The sequence below is a fragment of the Phodopus roborovskii genome, unplaced genomic scaffold (assembly GCF_943737965.1).
Source record: "Phodopus roborovskii unplaced genomic scaffold, PHOROB, whole genome shotgun sequence".
Taxonomy (NCBI): Eukaryota; Metazoa; Chordata; class Mammalia; order Rodentia; family Cricetidae; genus Phodopus; species Phodopus roborovskii.
The window spans coordinates 50,758,460-50,771,704 of record NW_026126433.1 but is presented as its reverse complement, the minus strand read 5'-3'; the positions used below and the strand labels follow the sequence as shown (position 1 = coordinate 50,771,704).

Genomic DNA, 13,245 nt, shown 5'->3' with positions numbered 1-13,245 from the left:
CAGAGGCCATGTTTTCACAAGGACTTCTGGCAAGCAGGCCGCCTCTGCTGTAGCTTTCTGGAGGTCGCTGCCTTGTCAACCTGGCTTCTGCTGCCTCTGCCGTTTCCCAGCATCCTTGTCAATCATTCATTTATTAATGTTCAACATATGATGGAGTTACTTCCAATAATCCTATGTTGAGCAGCACAGTATACTGGGGAGTATAGGCTGTTCACCCTGAGGTTGTGGGGCTGGCTGGAAGCTGCAGCTACTGGTGACTACCCAGTGCTGATCATTGCTTCTGACTAGCCTGGGAAAAGACCCAAATTGAAAAAAAAATCATCATGATTTCTGTTCAAAATGTATGGTGTCCACACCACTAAAAGTTGAAAACTATAAAGCTGAAATAACTTTTAACTTCAATATTAATGGAGTTTTGTTGTTAAGTTCTCGCCTTCATCCCCTACGAAGCTCTCATAGTTGAGCAAGCTTAAGGAATCTTCTGTGATAAGCAGAAGCAAGTTGTAAATAAAAGCCATTTAGAGCCCATGGGTACTTGTGACATAAAAAATCAGACCATCATTCTCTACGTGTTTGCTGTTGCTCTTATGAGATAGGGGGCTAAAGGCTGGACTGGCACTCACTATGTATTCCAGACTGGACTTGAACTAGTGGCTATCTTCCTGTTTTAGCCTCCAAAGCGCTGGGATTCCAGGTGTGAACCACCATGTCCACCTTGTTCTTTTTAAATTGCTGGTTTTGTTTACAAGCAAATACATGATCTTATGTGTGTGTTTTTCTTACTTTTAAAGAGTTACTTTCCAATATTGGTTAGTGGCCATAGCTAATTAAACCACTGGACACTGTCACTGGAGAATCTCTACACACTATAGCTTTAAATTGTGCCTAAATACACTATGCATTTTAAAATTATTTATTTATTTTATATCTGTGGGTGTTTTGCCTGCATGTATGTCTGTGCATGACATGCATGCCTGGTGCCCAGGGAGTCCAGAAGAGGACATCAGATTCCCTGGAGCTTGAGTTACAGATGACTGTAAGCTGCCATGTGGGTGCTGGGAGATGAACCTGGGTCCTCTGGAAGAGCAGACAGCACTCTTCATCTTGGAGTCATCTCTCCTGTCTCTACTACACAGCTCTTATAATGTTCTAAGGTGAACTCAAGGCACATTTTATAAATATGAATAGAAGCTGTCCCTACAAAGCTACATATTATTTGGTGTTGCAAACACATGTGTTTTTATGATTAACACAACTCCAGAATTTTAGAGAAGTTAAAAACTTTTAAAAAGTAATTATACTTACCTCTTTGGATTATTGTTTGAGCATTAGGAACTAAGTCTGACCAAGGCATAAACTCACAACGCTGTAAGTCCACAAAATACCCAAATATAGACCGTTCTCCACTTGGTAAGTTGATACTTGAGTCTGAAAACAACACAAACAAGAATCCAGTAAGAAAGTGGCTCACCAATGACATGAACTCTACCTGAGAGGTAAGGATTCGTGAGCCAGGAGTCCAGTGAAGTTCATGCAACTATATAAAACAGGCAGCCCATTTCCTCTAAACACTGGCTAGTACAAAAGCAAAAGTTTGCTAACTTTTAATCATTTTTACATGTAGAAAAGAGCAAATTGTGGTCAAATGTCCTTTGAAATCTTATCCCAAAGTTCTTGTTATTACTGTGTTGTTTGGATGCTAGTTAATTCCAGTAACATACTGGCTCAGGTCAAGCCAATGTAATACAGAATGTTGAAAATATTTGTAAACCATATATCTTTCTCACTTAAAAAATAATACATTTATTGAAAACCATAAGTTAAAAAAGAAAAATGGATTAGCCACATTTTCATCAAAGATAGCAGAGTTACTATTTAACTGGATAGATGCATATGTCTAACCATGGCTAATATATTAATATATACCATGTTAGTTTTTATAGCTTGTCTCCCTTTTGTAGTGTCTTTCGAGATATGTTAAAAATAATTTGTTGTGGTTTCTTTTTCTTTTTGAGATAAGGTCTTACACAGCACAGGCTTGACTCAAGTTTGCTGTATACTCGAGGGTAACTTCCTGCCCTTACTTTCTAAGCCCTGGGATTGTAGGCATGAGTCACAACTCAACTACGACCTTAGAGTTGTTAGTTTTCTCTCAGTATCCTTAAATTTTTGTTGATAAAACTATGGTGTTAAATTCATATGAGTTCACAATTGGTTTTTGAGTCCTTGCGTATGTGGTACATGCATGTATGTGTACACATGCACCTTGGGCACATGTGTAGGGGCCAGAGTAGGCTATCAGTTGTCTTCTGTCACTGTCTACTTTAGCGCCATGAGACACTGTGGCTCTCCCTGAGCCACAAACCTACCATTTGGCTAGGATTGTTGGTTTCAGAATCCTTCCATCTCTACACCCCAATGCTGGGGCTGCAGGTACACGCAGCAGCTCCTGGCTTTTTGAGTAGATGCTAGGGATTTGAACTCAGGTTACATAGAAAATTCTATTACCTTCTGAGCCATTTCCCCAGCTCCTGTAGGTTGCTATTATTTTTAAATATAGTGTTCTTCAATGTGTTTTAAGTTTTTGGCTTCTCTTTTAGTTTACTCCTCCTCTGCCTTACTTTGTTATTTGTACCACATATATTAATTTATTTTAGCATTCTGTTTGTTTTAAATATACTGATTTATATATTGCCCCAATTAAGCCAAAGTTTGATATTTCTATCCAAAAAAGACCTTAACATTCTTTACCCACCTAACACACTTCCCATTATCATCTTCCTATTTTTTGCATAACTTAGATTTTACACTTTTAGCAAACATGGATTATTTAGTTTATAATTGGTAGGCAACTGACCTCTTTCTGACTCTTCTTCAAATAATTCATGAATAAGGTTGTCAAAATTATAGGTCACTTCTGCAAGAGAATCAGGTTCATAACTGGAGCGAAATAGCAGGTCTTCCTCATGCTGGTCTTCACGCTTTAAAAGTCCTCCAAATGCCCATGTAAATGCAAACACAAAGATCTTCCGAATCATCAGTGTTAGCTTTTCAGGGTTTTTCTCCAAATACCATGCGTTTTCATCCCTGTAGTAGCTGTGTGGGGAAGTGAATGTCAAAGCTTTGTAAGTGGTTAGACAATTTATCTCAGCATCACGTCAAAGTTTTGCAAAAAAAATTGTAATAAAGTATTGATGTAAGATTTTAGACCCAATACATAATGCTTCCTTAGATAAGTCACATAAATTAGTTACATTCCTACTTGTGTTTCATATCCATTTTTGGTAATGTGTTGACAAATTTATCATATATTTTTAACATAAATAATTCTATTTAATATATGTACATATACCTTTACCATGATATACTTCTGATACATGTTTAATAGTTCATTTGGTATTTACACATACTTTACATATGATGACAGGGTAAAACAGGAGGTTTGGGCCTAATTTTTAACATCTTGCATTATTTTAATATTATCAATAAGATCATCTATAAAGTATGAGAAACTAAGATGTATCAAATTGAAATTCATTGGCAACTATCAGCAGGTAACGTGTTGGCATAATACCGTCTGAAGCATCCTGTTGTGTATAATTTAGCAAGTATTGTTGCTATTAATCAGCCACTCTGAATTAAGTGGACATGATGCCCTTTTCACAGGCCACGAAAGAATGAACAAAGCACAGAGTTGAGGAAGATATGAGGGTAACAGTGTGTTAATGTGGGAGGCAGAGGTCCTCATGCTCACAGCAAGCGCTAGGGGATCCTGGAATAGCACACAGGCTTTTTCTCCAAGGGACCTAGCCTGGTGACTCTTGCACTGTGTGCCAGACACCACATGGGATTCTCTGAGAACCTTCTCATAGGCTTGTTTGTCTCAATCTACAGAACCTATCTATGGAAGGTGTCACACATACTTTACCAAAGATACAGTCAAATCCCATTTTTATTTAGTTTACTTTGTTCCTCAAAGAGATTTGTGAATGCTTTATTATGAACATGGGCTTGAATTAATTTCCACCATAAATTTTTTTTTCAAATTGCACACTGTGCTCAAATATGCCTAAAATAAACCACTGAGGGCCAGACTCCCAAAGTTTGAACCAACACCAGCTACTTAGTTGTGCTGAGCTGCACTGCCTTCTTGACCCCTGTGGCTTATCACTCTGTGGGCTGTGGAGGTTGCAGAGACTCAGCAGAGGTCATCATCCAGAAGGGACATAAAAAGAATAATTCCACAGCTGTAGTGTACCATGCACCTATTAACCTAACTAATCTAGACAGGTAGGACATCACATTATCATTCCAGTTTTGTAAGCAATACAAGGCTTTTAAAACTCTACAACTGGCTCAACACGTCATAGCTTATAAGTGGCTGACACATGAAATACACTCACATCAATTTTATTCCATTCTAAAATGTGTAAAGGCAAGATGAACATTTTTATAACAATCTTACTATGCTAAAATACCATGAAAATGTGATCATCTTTTATTAGCTACAGAGAACTCTGAGTTGGGATAAAACAATGTAGACTTTAGTATTATGAAATCACAAACTGTGGTTTACTGACAATGATCCTATGTGTCCTTGGGTGTTTCACATCTAGTAGGTTCTCCAAACACATTTGCTGGATGAATGTAACTGACCTTTTCTCTTCATCCTTGAACTTGACTTTCATGGTTTTCGTCTCTTTGGTTGTGGTGTTACTTGCTCCGCCATCCCCTTAGAAACAGGATTTTTGCACAATTAACAACAGACCTAAAGTTCCATGGGCTAATTAGTGAGGCTCAACTGGTAACACTGTCTACATTGTCTGGCTGTGAACTGCCGCAGCAGAGTACTTCACACTGGAGCATTCCAGGAAGACTGTGTCTCTCCATCCTTACTCCTGACTCCTTCTGTGCAAGTCATCCATTCAGCAGAGAAAAACAGAATAAATCACGACTCATTCTTCATAACTCAGCTTTCTAATAGTTGTGTGAATATTAAAATGTATCTCTTTCAGAACATTTCAAAACAGAAAAGTATGCAGAAAAACCCACAGTTTCACTCTCCTACATAACCATCAAAATAATCACTGTTATCACTTATGGACTAACATAAAGTACACAACGTATTTTAAATTTTAAACTCAGATAAAAATGGAAAGGCTTGCATTCTTATTATGCTCTTTCATTTTAAAGGCTGTTTTTATGCCATTGTGTGTCCTTTGAAACATGATTTGGCTGCAATATAATTTATTATGCCAATCTCCCATTGTTGGAATTCAGGTTGTTTTTAATGACTATAAATAGTTCTGCTATGTATAAACCTCCTTGTGCATAAAACATTGTCTACTTCTCTAATTATAACTCTATAAAACATCCTAGACAACAAAGCTAAAGCGAATTTATCAGTATTTTCAGCATGCATTGCTAAATAGCTTTAACAAGGTTGACTTAACTGGTACCTTAGTTGGCACCTTCCTTTAGTGTTATACTTTGGTACAGTCTAGACATCAATGTCTGTCAAGGGTAAGGAAGTGCCCACAGGCCCCACCCTTTCCTGAGGAACTACCAGGTGTTAAGAGTTGCTGCTGTAGGAGGCAGGTGTCATTTCCTTCAGTAAAGTAGTCATTGAGGAACTAACTTGATGAGAAGTAAAAGGAAGAGTAGAGGGAAACTAATTTTTTGAAAAATATATACTCACTATATAATTTTGCTCCGTTTTTATGAAAAAAATTGAATACACCAGTTGTAGTCTCTTTTTATCCTTCTACAAAAGTCATATTTTTAACAATAAAAGTGGATGTGGTGACCACGCCTGTAACTCCACCTTCAGGAGGTTTAAGCAGGAGGTCATCCTGGCTACAAGGTCAAGGTTAGCTTTGTCACAAGACAAAGCAAAGGATAAAATAAATTTGAGTACTCCTCTTTTCTTAGTATAACCTGTTGAAGAAAATGGCTGTAGTTTCTTGTGGAGAGAGCTCAGTGTAACTGTTGTTTAGAAACTTCCTGCGATGTTACAGAGAGTCCCAGATGCCTCTTTGTTTTGTAAGTTATTGCCTTGGCATCTAGCTCCCGTCTGGAAATGGCCAAATGACTCCTTCAACTCCAGGTCTCTCATTTTTCAAGCCTCTGATACATTACTGACCTACTGACTGACTGACTGTGTGTGTGTGTGTGTGTGTGTGTGTGTGTGTGTGTGTGTGTGTGAGATAGATATCATCATAGTTTTCTGGGAATCATTTCTGCTCCCCTTTGATGGAATCCTCCTGGTTATAAGGCCACTATGCCTTATAATCTTCACCGCTATCAGAGTCTTACTGTAAACTCTGGCCTACAGAAAGCCAGCACCGAAACTTTTATCAGAAACAAATCCCCAGGAGATAAGAGAACAAATGGCTTTAGTATTTAGATTAATATTTTCCAGATGATTTCCTTTAAGAGTTTGGGATTATTTGTTTCATTTTCTCTGGAGCTCAGCTACTCTCATTTTTGAGCCCTAGTTCTGAACTTTAATACCCCAAGAGAGGGGACACTCTCAGGTTTAGAGACACTAAACACCCCCAGGACAGGATCAAAACATCTGATGACTAGTTCATCTAGGTGGGTGATGCTAATAGCCAAGCTTAACTCCATCCTCAAAGTAAGCAAAGAAAATGACCCAGAAGACATTGCCGGGGGAAGGCTGTATTCCCTCTTCCTGGAACCTATGAACATGGCTACTAAAGGGGCCACAGAGACAGATTAGGGAGACCAACCTCTCAATATGTAACTAAATTGTGTTAGAACGGTATTAATGTGAAGACTGAGTTACTCCAAGCATTCCTTCAGATGTTTATCTTTCTGTGAATGAACGTATGAACGCTGGGGAATATGGCGATGAGATTCCCCTTGGCAGCTACTGGACTCTCACCCCTAGGGCCTTGCAGCAGTCTCTGGGTACCTGAGTGGTTGAGCACAGTGAAAACAAAGGCAAGGAAAACGACTACCTAGGCAGGCCTGCAGGGGTGTGGTGTCTTGAAGGTATTTTCTTCTCAGCAAAGTCTTTAAAAGGAGCTTACTCTTTCATACCTTTGACCCTAAAGCTGGCGGAGGTCCAGCTCATTCCTGTGATGTCATGGAGGTATCTTTCCTATCGTCCAAATGTGAGCTCGTTGGCTTCTTTTGAAGTGATTTTCTCAGGAACCAGGCCTGATTTTAAACCAGCCTTTTGAGACACCTGCACCCACCCTCCTCAAGTTTTCCACTCCACTTTTTTGTTCCAGAATCTCACAATAACCTGGCTAGGAGTAGCTAGCAATAACTATGTCAGAGCTGGAATGCTATGCTGTCTCAGAATTTCCCCTGCCAAATTAATCGGTATAAACATTTAAATTCAGCTTCGTCCAGTCTCAGAACATGGACAAAATGTAGACAGATTCTTTGAATGTAACACGAACGCATGGACTCTAGTCCAATTATCAGTTGAGGTCTCATTTAGACTTGAAACCACATGGCCTGGCCTTGGCTGTCCACATCCTTGCTGGCATTTTGGTCTTAGCTCCCACCTGAGTCACTAAGTTCTGTTTACATTTTAGGGCGTCTGCAGTCCAATATCTGCAAATATTTCTGGAAACCAGTTCTATAGGCTTAAGGACCACGTTGTCAGGGTTAGTAACAGTAGTGAGCCCCTACATCTGGTACCACTTTTCTGTGTTAGTCATTTTTCCCATTTCCATGACAAAATGCCCGGCATGACTGTAATAAGGAAGGATTCATTTCTGGCTTGTGGTTTCAGCCATCTTAGTCCATAGTGGTTAGCTGAGCTGATCCTGGGCCTTGGTGAGGCAGATCATTGCGGAGGTGGGATGTGTGGGGAGGGTGGCTCTTCACCTCATTGTGGACAGGAAGGAGAGAGAGTGAGAGAGGAAGGAGCCAGGACGAGATTCTCCAAGATCTGGTACCTAGTGACCAACTTTCTTCAGCTAACTTGTAACAAAACTCCTAACAGCCTTTCAGGGGAGGCACAATAAAACCACATTACAAGCTAAGGGGTGTTTAGTGTGTCTTCAACTTAAAACGTTAAGTCAAGGTGGACTTATCTGAATGTAACCCTTCACAAACAGAGGGGCACTGTGTGTTACATGCTTAAAAAGTCAAATTTCAGCAGAGCTATGAAAGCTGTAGTCTATCAGACAGGTATGTAAGCAGTGACCACAATGGCCTCTGATCAAACTGTATAGACCAAAGGCACAGTGAAGCCAAAAGATAAGTCAGCAGAAGGTGCCCAGCCTGAGATGCCAACAGGAAAAAGAAACACGAACGAGTGCCTCTCATTGCTTTGCGGCTTTCCCTGCTCTTGCCTCTGCGTGATCACAGGATAGGTTTACACACTTCCTAACCTGAAGCGTCCTTAAAACACAACAAAACATTCTTGAGTATCAAGATCTCCTAAGGGCTCTTTGAGTATAACGAACCTCAACACATATGTTATTAGTTTACCCCTGTGGATGCGTGCCTCTGCTAAGAGTTTTTAGCTTGTTCTATGTACATGTTGGCTGTTGACTCAAACAGATGAACATTCTACTATCTTCTTGCCTTCATTTTTCTTTCATTAAAAACTACTAGCTGCCACCGAGGAGTGGGGACAACATTTCCTCAGTGTGACTCAGGGGAGACTCACTTTTTGCAGCTCCTCTCTTTATACGCATGAATTCAAATAAAGCGTCTAGAATCCTGCAGAGGGTCATGATGACTGTCACATCTTGTATGGGATACGGTATAAACTTTCTGTGCCTCTTCAGGAACTCGAGCCCTTCTGTAACATTCTTTTTAATCATTAATTCAAGACACTCCATTCCTCGTTGACTTAAAGTTTTTGATGTTTTGGAAAGCCACGACTTAATGTATGGCTTCCATCCCAGATCAACAGGGTCCTAGTGTCAAAAAGCAAAAGAAAATCCCATGAAAACATAAATATAGCATTCTTTTTTTTTTTTTTTAACCTTTACTTCATCATCCTTCACACTATGGTTAAATTTAGGTTTATTTAAAGCCAAAATAGGTGCTGCAACAAAAACAAGTTAAAGGCATCACAGTTCTCTGGAATGATCAAAAGAAAACAAACAATGGCAATCTGAGATGGGAGGTGTGCTGAGGCTGTGCATGCTGCAAGAATCAGTCAGCTTAGGCAGCCCCAGCCCTCGGGGGTTGTTTTCCACTTAGTATTACTGTCTTGGTAATGTCTTCCAGAGTTCTGAGTCATACAGTAAAAATGGCTTCAGGGCAATCTTTCCTTTGCTGTTCAAACAATTCACATCAATGGCCTAACCCAGGGCCATTCCCAGGGTAGTGTTAATGACAGTTTTACTACTGGATTATGAGGCTTTTTGGAGGGGGAGATGGGGGGCCACTCAGCTGGGAATAGAGGCAAGGCACCACTGACAGGACAGGCTGTTATCCTAAACACCATGCCTTTGTCAGGATCAGGTTCTGGAAACTTACCATGTACACCACTGCACAGCGGGTGACAATAGAAGGGGTGGTGTTGAAGAGAGAGTCTACTTCAAAAATCACTCTGATTTTGTTAGTCAGGGAAATCCTTTCGCTGTTTGCCAGACACAGTGTTCTATTCTCATCGAGCACAGTGTTTAGATTTTCTATCCATAAGGTATCAACTGGGCCATCTAACACAATCCACTGCCAATGGAAATCTGGGAGGAAAAACATTTTCAATGTAGCAAAGACTAACCTCAGATTTCTTTCACTGTAATCTTGATAACTTTCTATTTTATTAGAAAACAGCTTCCTTTTTGTGTGCTTATGTGTGTGTGATGCATGTGTGTGCCTGTGTGCATGAGCATTTGCATGTACATGGGCATACATGTGTGATGGTGTGTATGCATGTATGCGTTCATGTGTGTAGAGGGCCCAAAGAGCTGCCAGGTGTCTTCCTCTGCCATTCTCTCCCGTTGTTCATGGAGCCATGCTTTCTCATGCCAGCCATTTTGTTCTATAGGTCTTCCTCTCTCTGCCTCCTGAACATTGGGATTCCTGATGCATACATTCCTGTTTCTGCTTGGATTCTGGGGATCTCAACTCTAGTTCCATGCATGTGTGGCCTCTAGAAAATATTTTCTAAGATGAAAACATTGTCCCAGGAAACACTACAGGGAGTGCTTAGGTTACACAGACGCATGCGTTGGACATGCTCGACTCTCATGAGTGGAATAAAAGCCTTACAAAATTGGCATTATTTATATACTTCATTCATTAAAGTCAATAAATACACTACATGTTTGAAATAGTTTTAAACATTTTCTGGACATACTCAGATTATTGAAATGCATAATTAACCCTCAAAATCTAGATAGGAGAAAGACAAATGGTTCCATAGTTTTTCATAATATGATTTGTGAATTTGCATCTTCTACTCAAGAATAGTTTTTAGGAATGCTGTTGTTAGGCAATTTCAAAGGAAAAATCAAAGAATCAAGTAGACAGCTTAAACTCTACCACACTCAGAACCCATTTACTCCCTTTCCACACCATCTCCCTAGGCTGCTGTAACACCCTCTTTCCATGCCATCATAGTCTCTCTGGGATGCTGTAACACAATGTCCCTGACTGGGCAGTGTATAAACTGTATATACGTGTTTGTCACAGTGATGAAGGCTGAGGGCTGAGATCTAGCTTCTGGAAGATCATCTGGTAAGAGCCAGCTTCCTGGTTCAAAGAGGGAACCTTCTTCTTGCTGGGTGGTCACATGACAGGAAGACTTTCCCTTGAGTCTCCATCAGTAGGGGCAGAGCACATTTTGTATAATAAGACACTGATCCTAAACACAAGGCACATCCCTCAAGACCATTTGCCTTCCCCAAGGCCCTACCTTCCAAAATCATTAGCCTGAGGGCTAGGATTTTAATACACAAACTTTGAAGAAGATGCAAACATTCAGAAGACAGCACTACATGATATGTTTACTGTCATGCTCATGATCTTAGAATAGCTCTCATCCAGGATAAGGGAGGTCATCATGCAGACAGAAAACAGTTAAGCACTCAGAAGACAGTCATGTGTCCTTGATGAACCAAAGAACATGTGTAGTGTTCAGATAGCCACTGCTGAGAAGATGGGTGCTCTCTGCTTGAAATATCATCTATCCTATCCATTATCTTAAAGCCTCAAGAGAAAAACCAACTATACCCAATCATTGTATGTTCCTCAAAATGCCATCCCAGTCCCTAGGAAAGCAGATGCAGCAGCAGGGAAAGTCCTTCTTAGAATGTGGACCACAAACATACTGCTGGCAGATGAGCCGTTGTGAGGCTCAGTCTGAGGCAGGAAAAGGAGGCCCAGGTTCTTCCAGTAGAGAGGTAGGTCCTACGGAGCAGGAGCTATATTATGCATCCACTCTGTGCATTAGCAATGGGTCTTCTGGGATTGTGTGGTGTAGCTGGCAATGCAAGGGTGGTGTGGCATTTCCCTTCAGAGACAGGAGGCTGCCAATGCTGCTCCTCATGTCATTATTTCTACCATCAATACCATTTTAGCCCTAATTATTTATAAACTGATAAAAGGCCACTTAACCTCTAATGGTTATGTATCATAGTAAGAGATGTCCACACTGTAAAGCTGTTGTTGTAAGATTAGAAGTTTTAAGCAAACACATGAGGAGGAAGTAAATTGTACAAGAATTTGTACAATAATGGTCAAAAATATAAAGACATAAATGCAGTTCATGTTGACTCAAAATTTCTTTTCTATAATATTGTAGCATGCTGAATTTAAGAATAATACTTACCATGAGTTTCTGGAGTTTTAACATCTTTTTCTACTGTCTTCATAAAAACACTGTTATCAATATCCGCTGTAGTGGCAGAACCAACCTGGAAAATCTAAGTCATATAATTAAAAATTATGATTTAACACTGTACTAGCATTTTCCTGTCTTTATCATCAATGCTAAATAGTTATCATTTTAATATGGACTTTTAAAATTTAGAAATGTTTTTTGAAAGCCTCATGGTAAACACAAAGCAAAGAAGAGATGAATTTAGCAAGTGACTGTAAACAATGTAAACATATGAAGGCCCAGTGTTAGAGCATCAGGTATACAGAACAAATATTAACAGCCTTAAAGGCTGAACGATTCCAGTACAGTAATGGCAAGGGACTTTAACATTCTCCTTTCACCAATATCAGAACATCCAGGTACAAAGTCAGCAAAGAAACAACACTGATGAACTTCAACAACTGGACCTACTACATGTGGTACAAAGCAGCCTACCCAGCAGCTACAGGAACTCACACTTCCCATTGGTATGAAGAATACCCTTCTGAGTAGATCATATCACAGATCAAGTCCCAACAGATTGTTTATGACCACAATGGAACATCTATAACAACAAAACCCTTGCAAAGTATATTTTACATCATGCTACCTTGAATTCATAGATACCTACCCACCTTTGCCTTCCCAGGCATTGAGATTAACAGTATGCAACACTATGTCTAATGCAACTTAACTTCTTTTTTTTTTCTTTAAATTAGAAACAATCTTTGTAGTGAGATATTCACTTTGTACACATCTGTGGCACTGGCCATGTCCATTGGGGGTGGAGACAGGGGCAGAAGTGACCTGGGGAACTAGGTCTGAGGAGGAGCCTGGGAGTGCTCTTTAGCTGACTGGAAATGGACAGGAGAGCATCTAGAGGAACCTGCTGGTGTTCATCTGTCTAGGTTGTAAGTTATTTCTCCCTGAATAAACATCTATTCAGCCTATTTGTTTCTCCTGATCCTTATTAAACCACAATATCTGGTGTCAGAAGTGGGATCAGGATTTTCACGGGACCTGGGTTTCACCAGGGGGCAGATACCATTCCCATCCCCCACCATCCCTGAACAGGCAGGTCCCTTGCCTAACCAGGCAGACACACCATAGCTTGTGAGACGTTTGTGTCTGCCCTACAACTCCTTTATCTCCACTATAGCCCTGAGACCATTGCTCATCTCCTGCCCATTCCCTCACATTGTATTCGCACAGAGCCCTTCGGCACCCGCCCTGCTTGTGTGTTCCCATGCACAGCCCGGCCTCTGGGTCTGCCCTGCTTGTGTGTTCCCCTGGCCAGGCGGTGCCAGTTGGAGGCGACACCTGTTAGCCCTGCAGTCCCAGCACTTTGCACAAGGCTTGTTTCACTCCTTCATTTAATGAAGTTTCGCTTGCCTTAGTTTGTTAAGAGCTATTCTACATGGACTGGGATCAGAAGGATC

The 13,245-nt window shown here is 40.4% G+C and overlaps 1 protein-coding gene across 1 annotated transcript in view; it reads right to left on the bottom strand.

Annotated features, from left to right (window-relative positions):
• The window catches only part of Dnah14 (dynein axonemal heavy chain 14), a 199,959-nt gene that overhangs the window by 83,492 nt on the left and 103,222 nt on the right, over positions 1-13,245 (bottom strand). Inside the window, exons 38-43 of the mRNA XM_051185777.1 lie at positions 11,777-11,870; positions 9,478-9,686; positions 8,642-8,909; positions 4,657-4,720; positions 2,858-3,096; positions 1,306-1,428 (exon numbers count right to left, since the gene is read on the bottom strand). Coding sequence (XP_051041734.1) covers positions 1,306-1,428; positions 2,858-3,096; positions 4,657-4,720; positions 8,642-8,909; positions 9,478-9,686; positions 11,777-11,870 — 997 coding nt within the window. The remainder of the gene's footprint in view (positions 1-1,305; positions 1,429-2,857; positions 3,097-4,656; positions 4,721-8,641; positions 8,910-9,477; positions 9,687-11,776; positions 11,871-13,245) is intronic.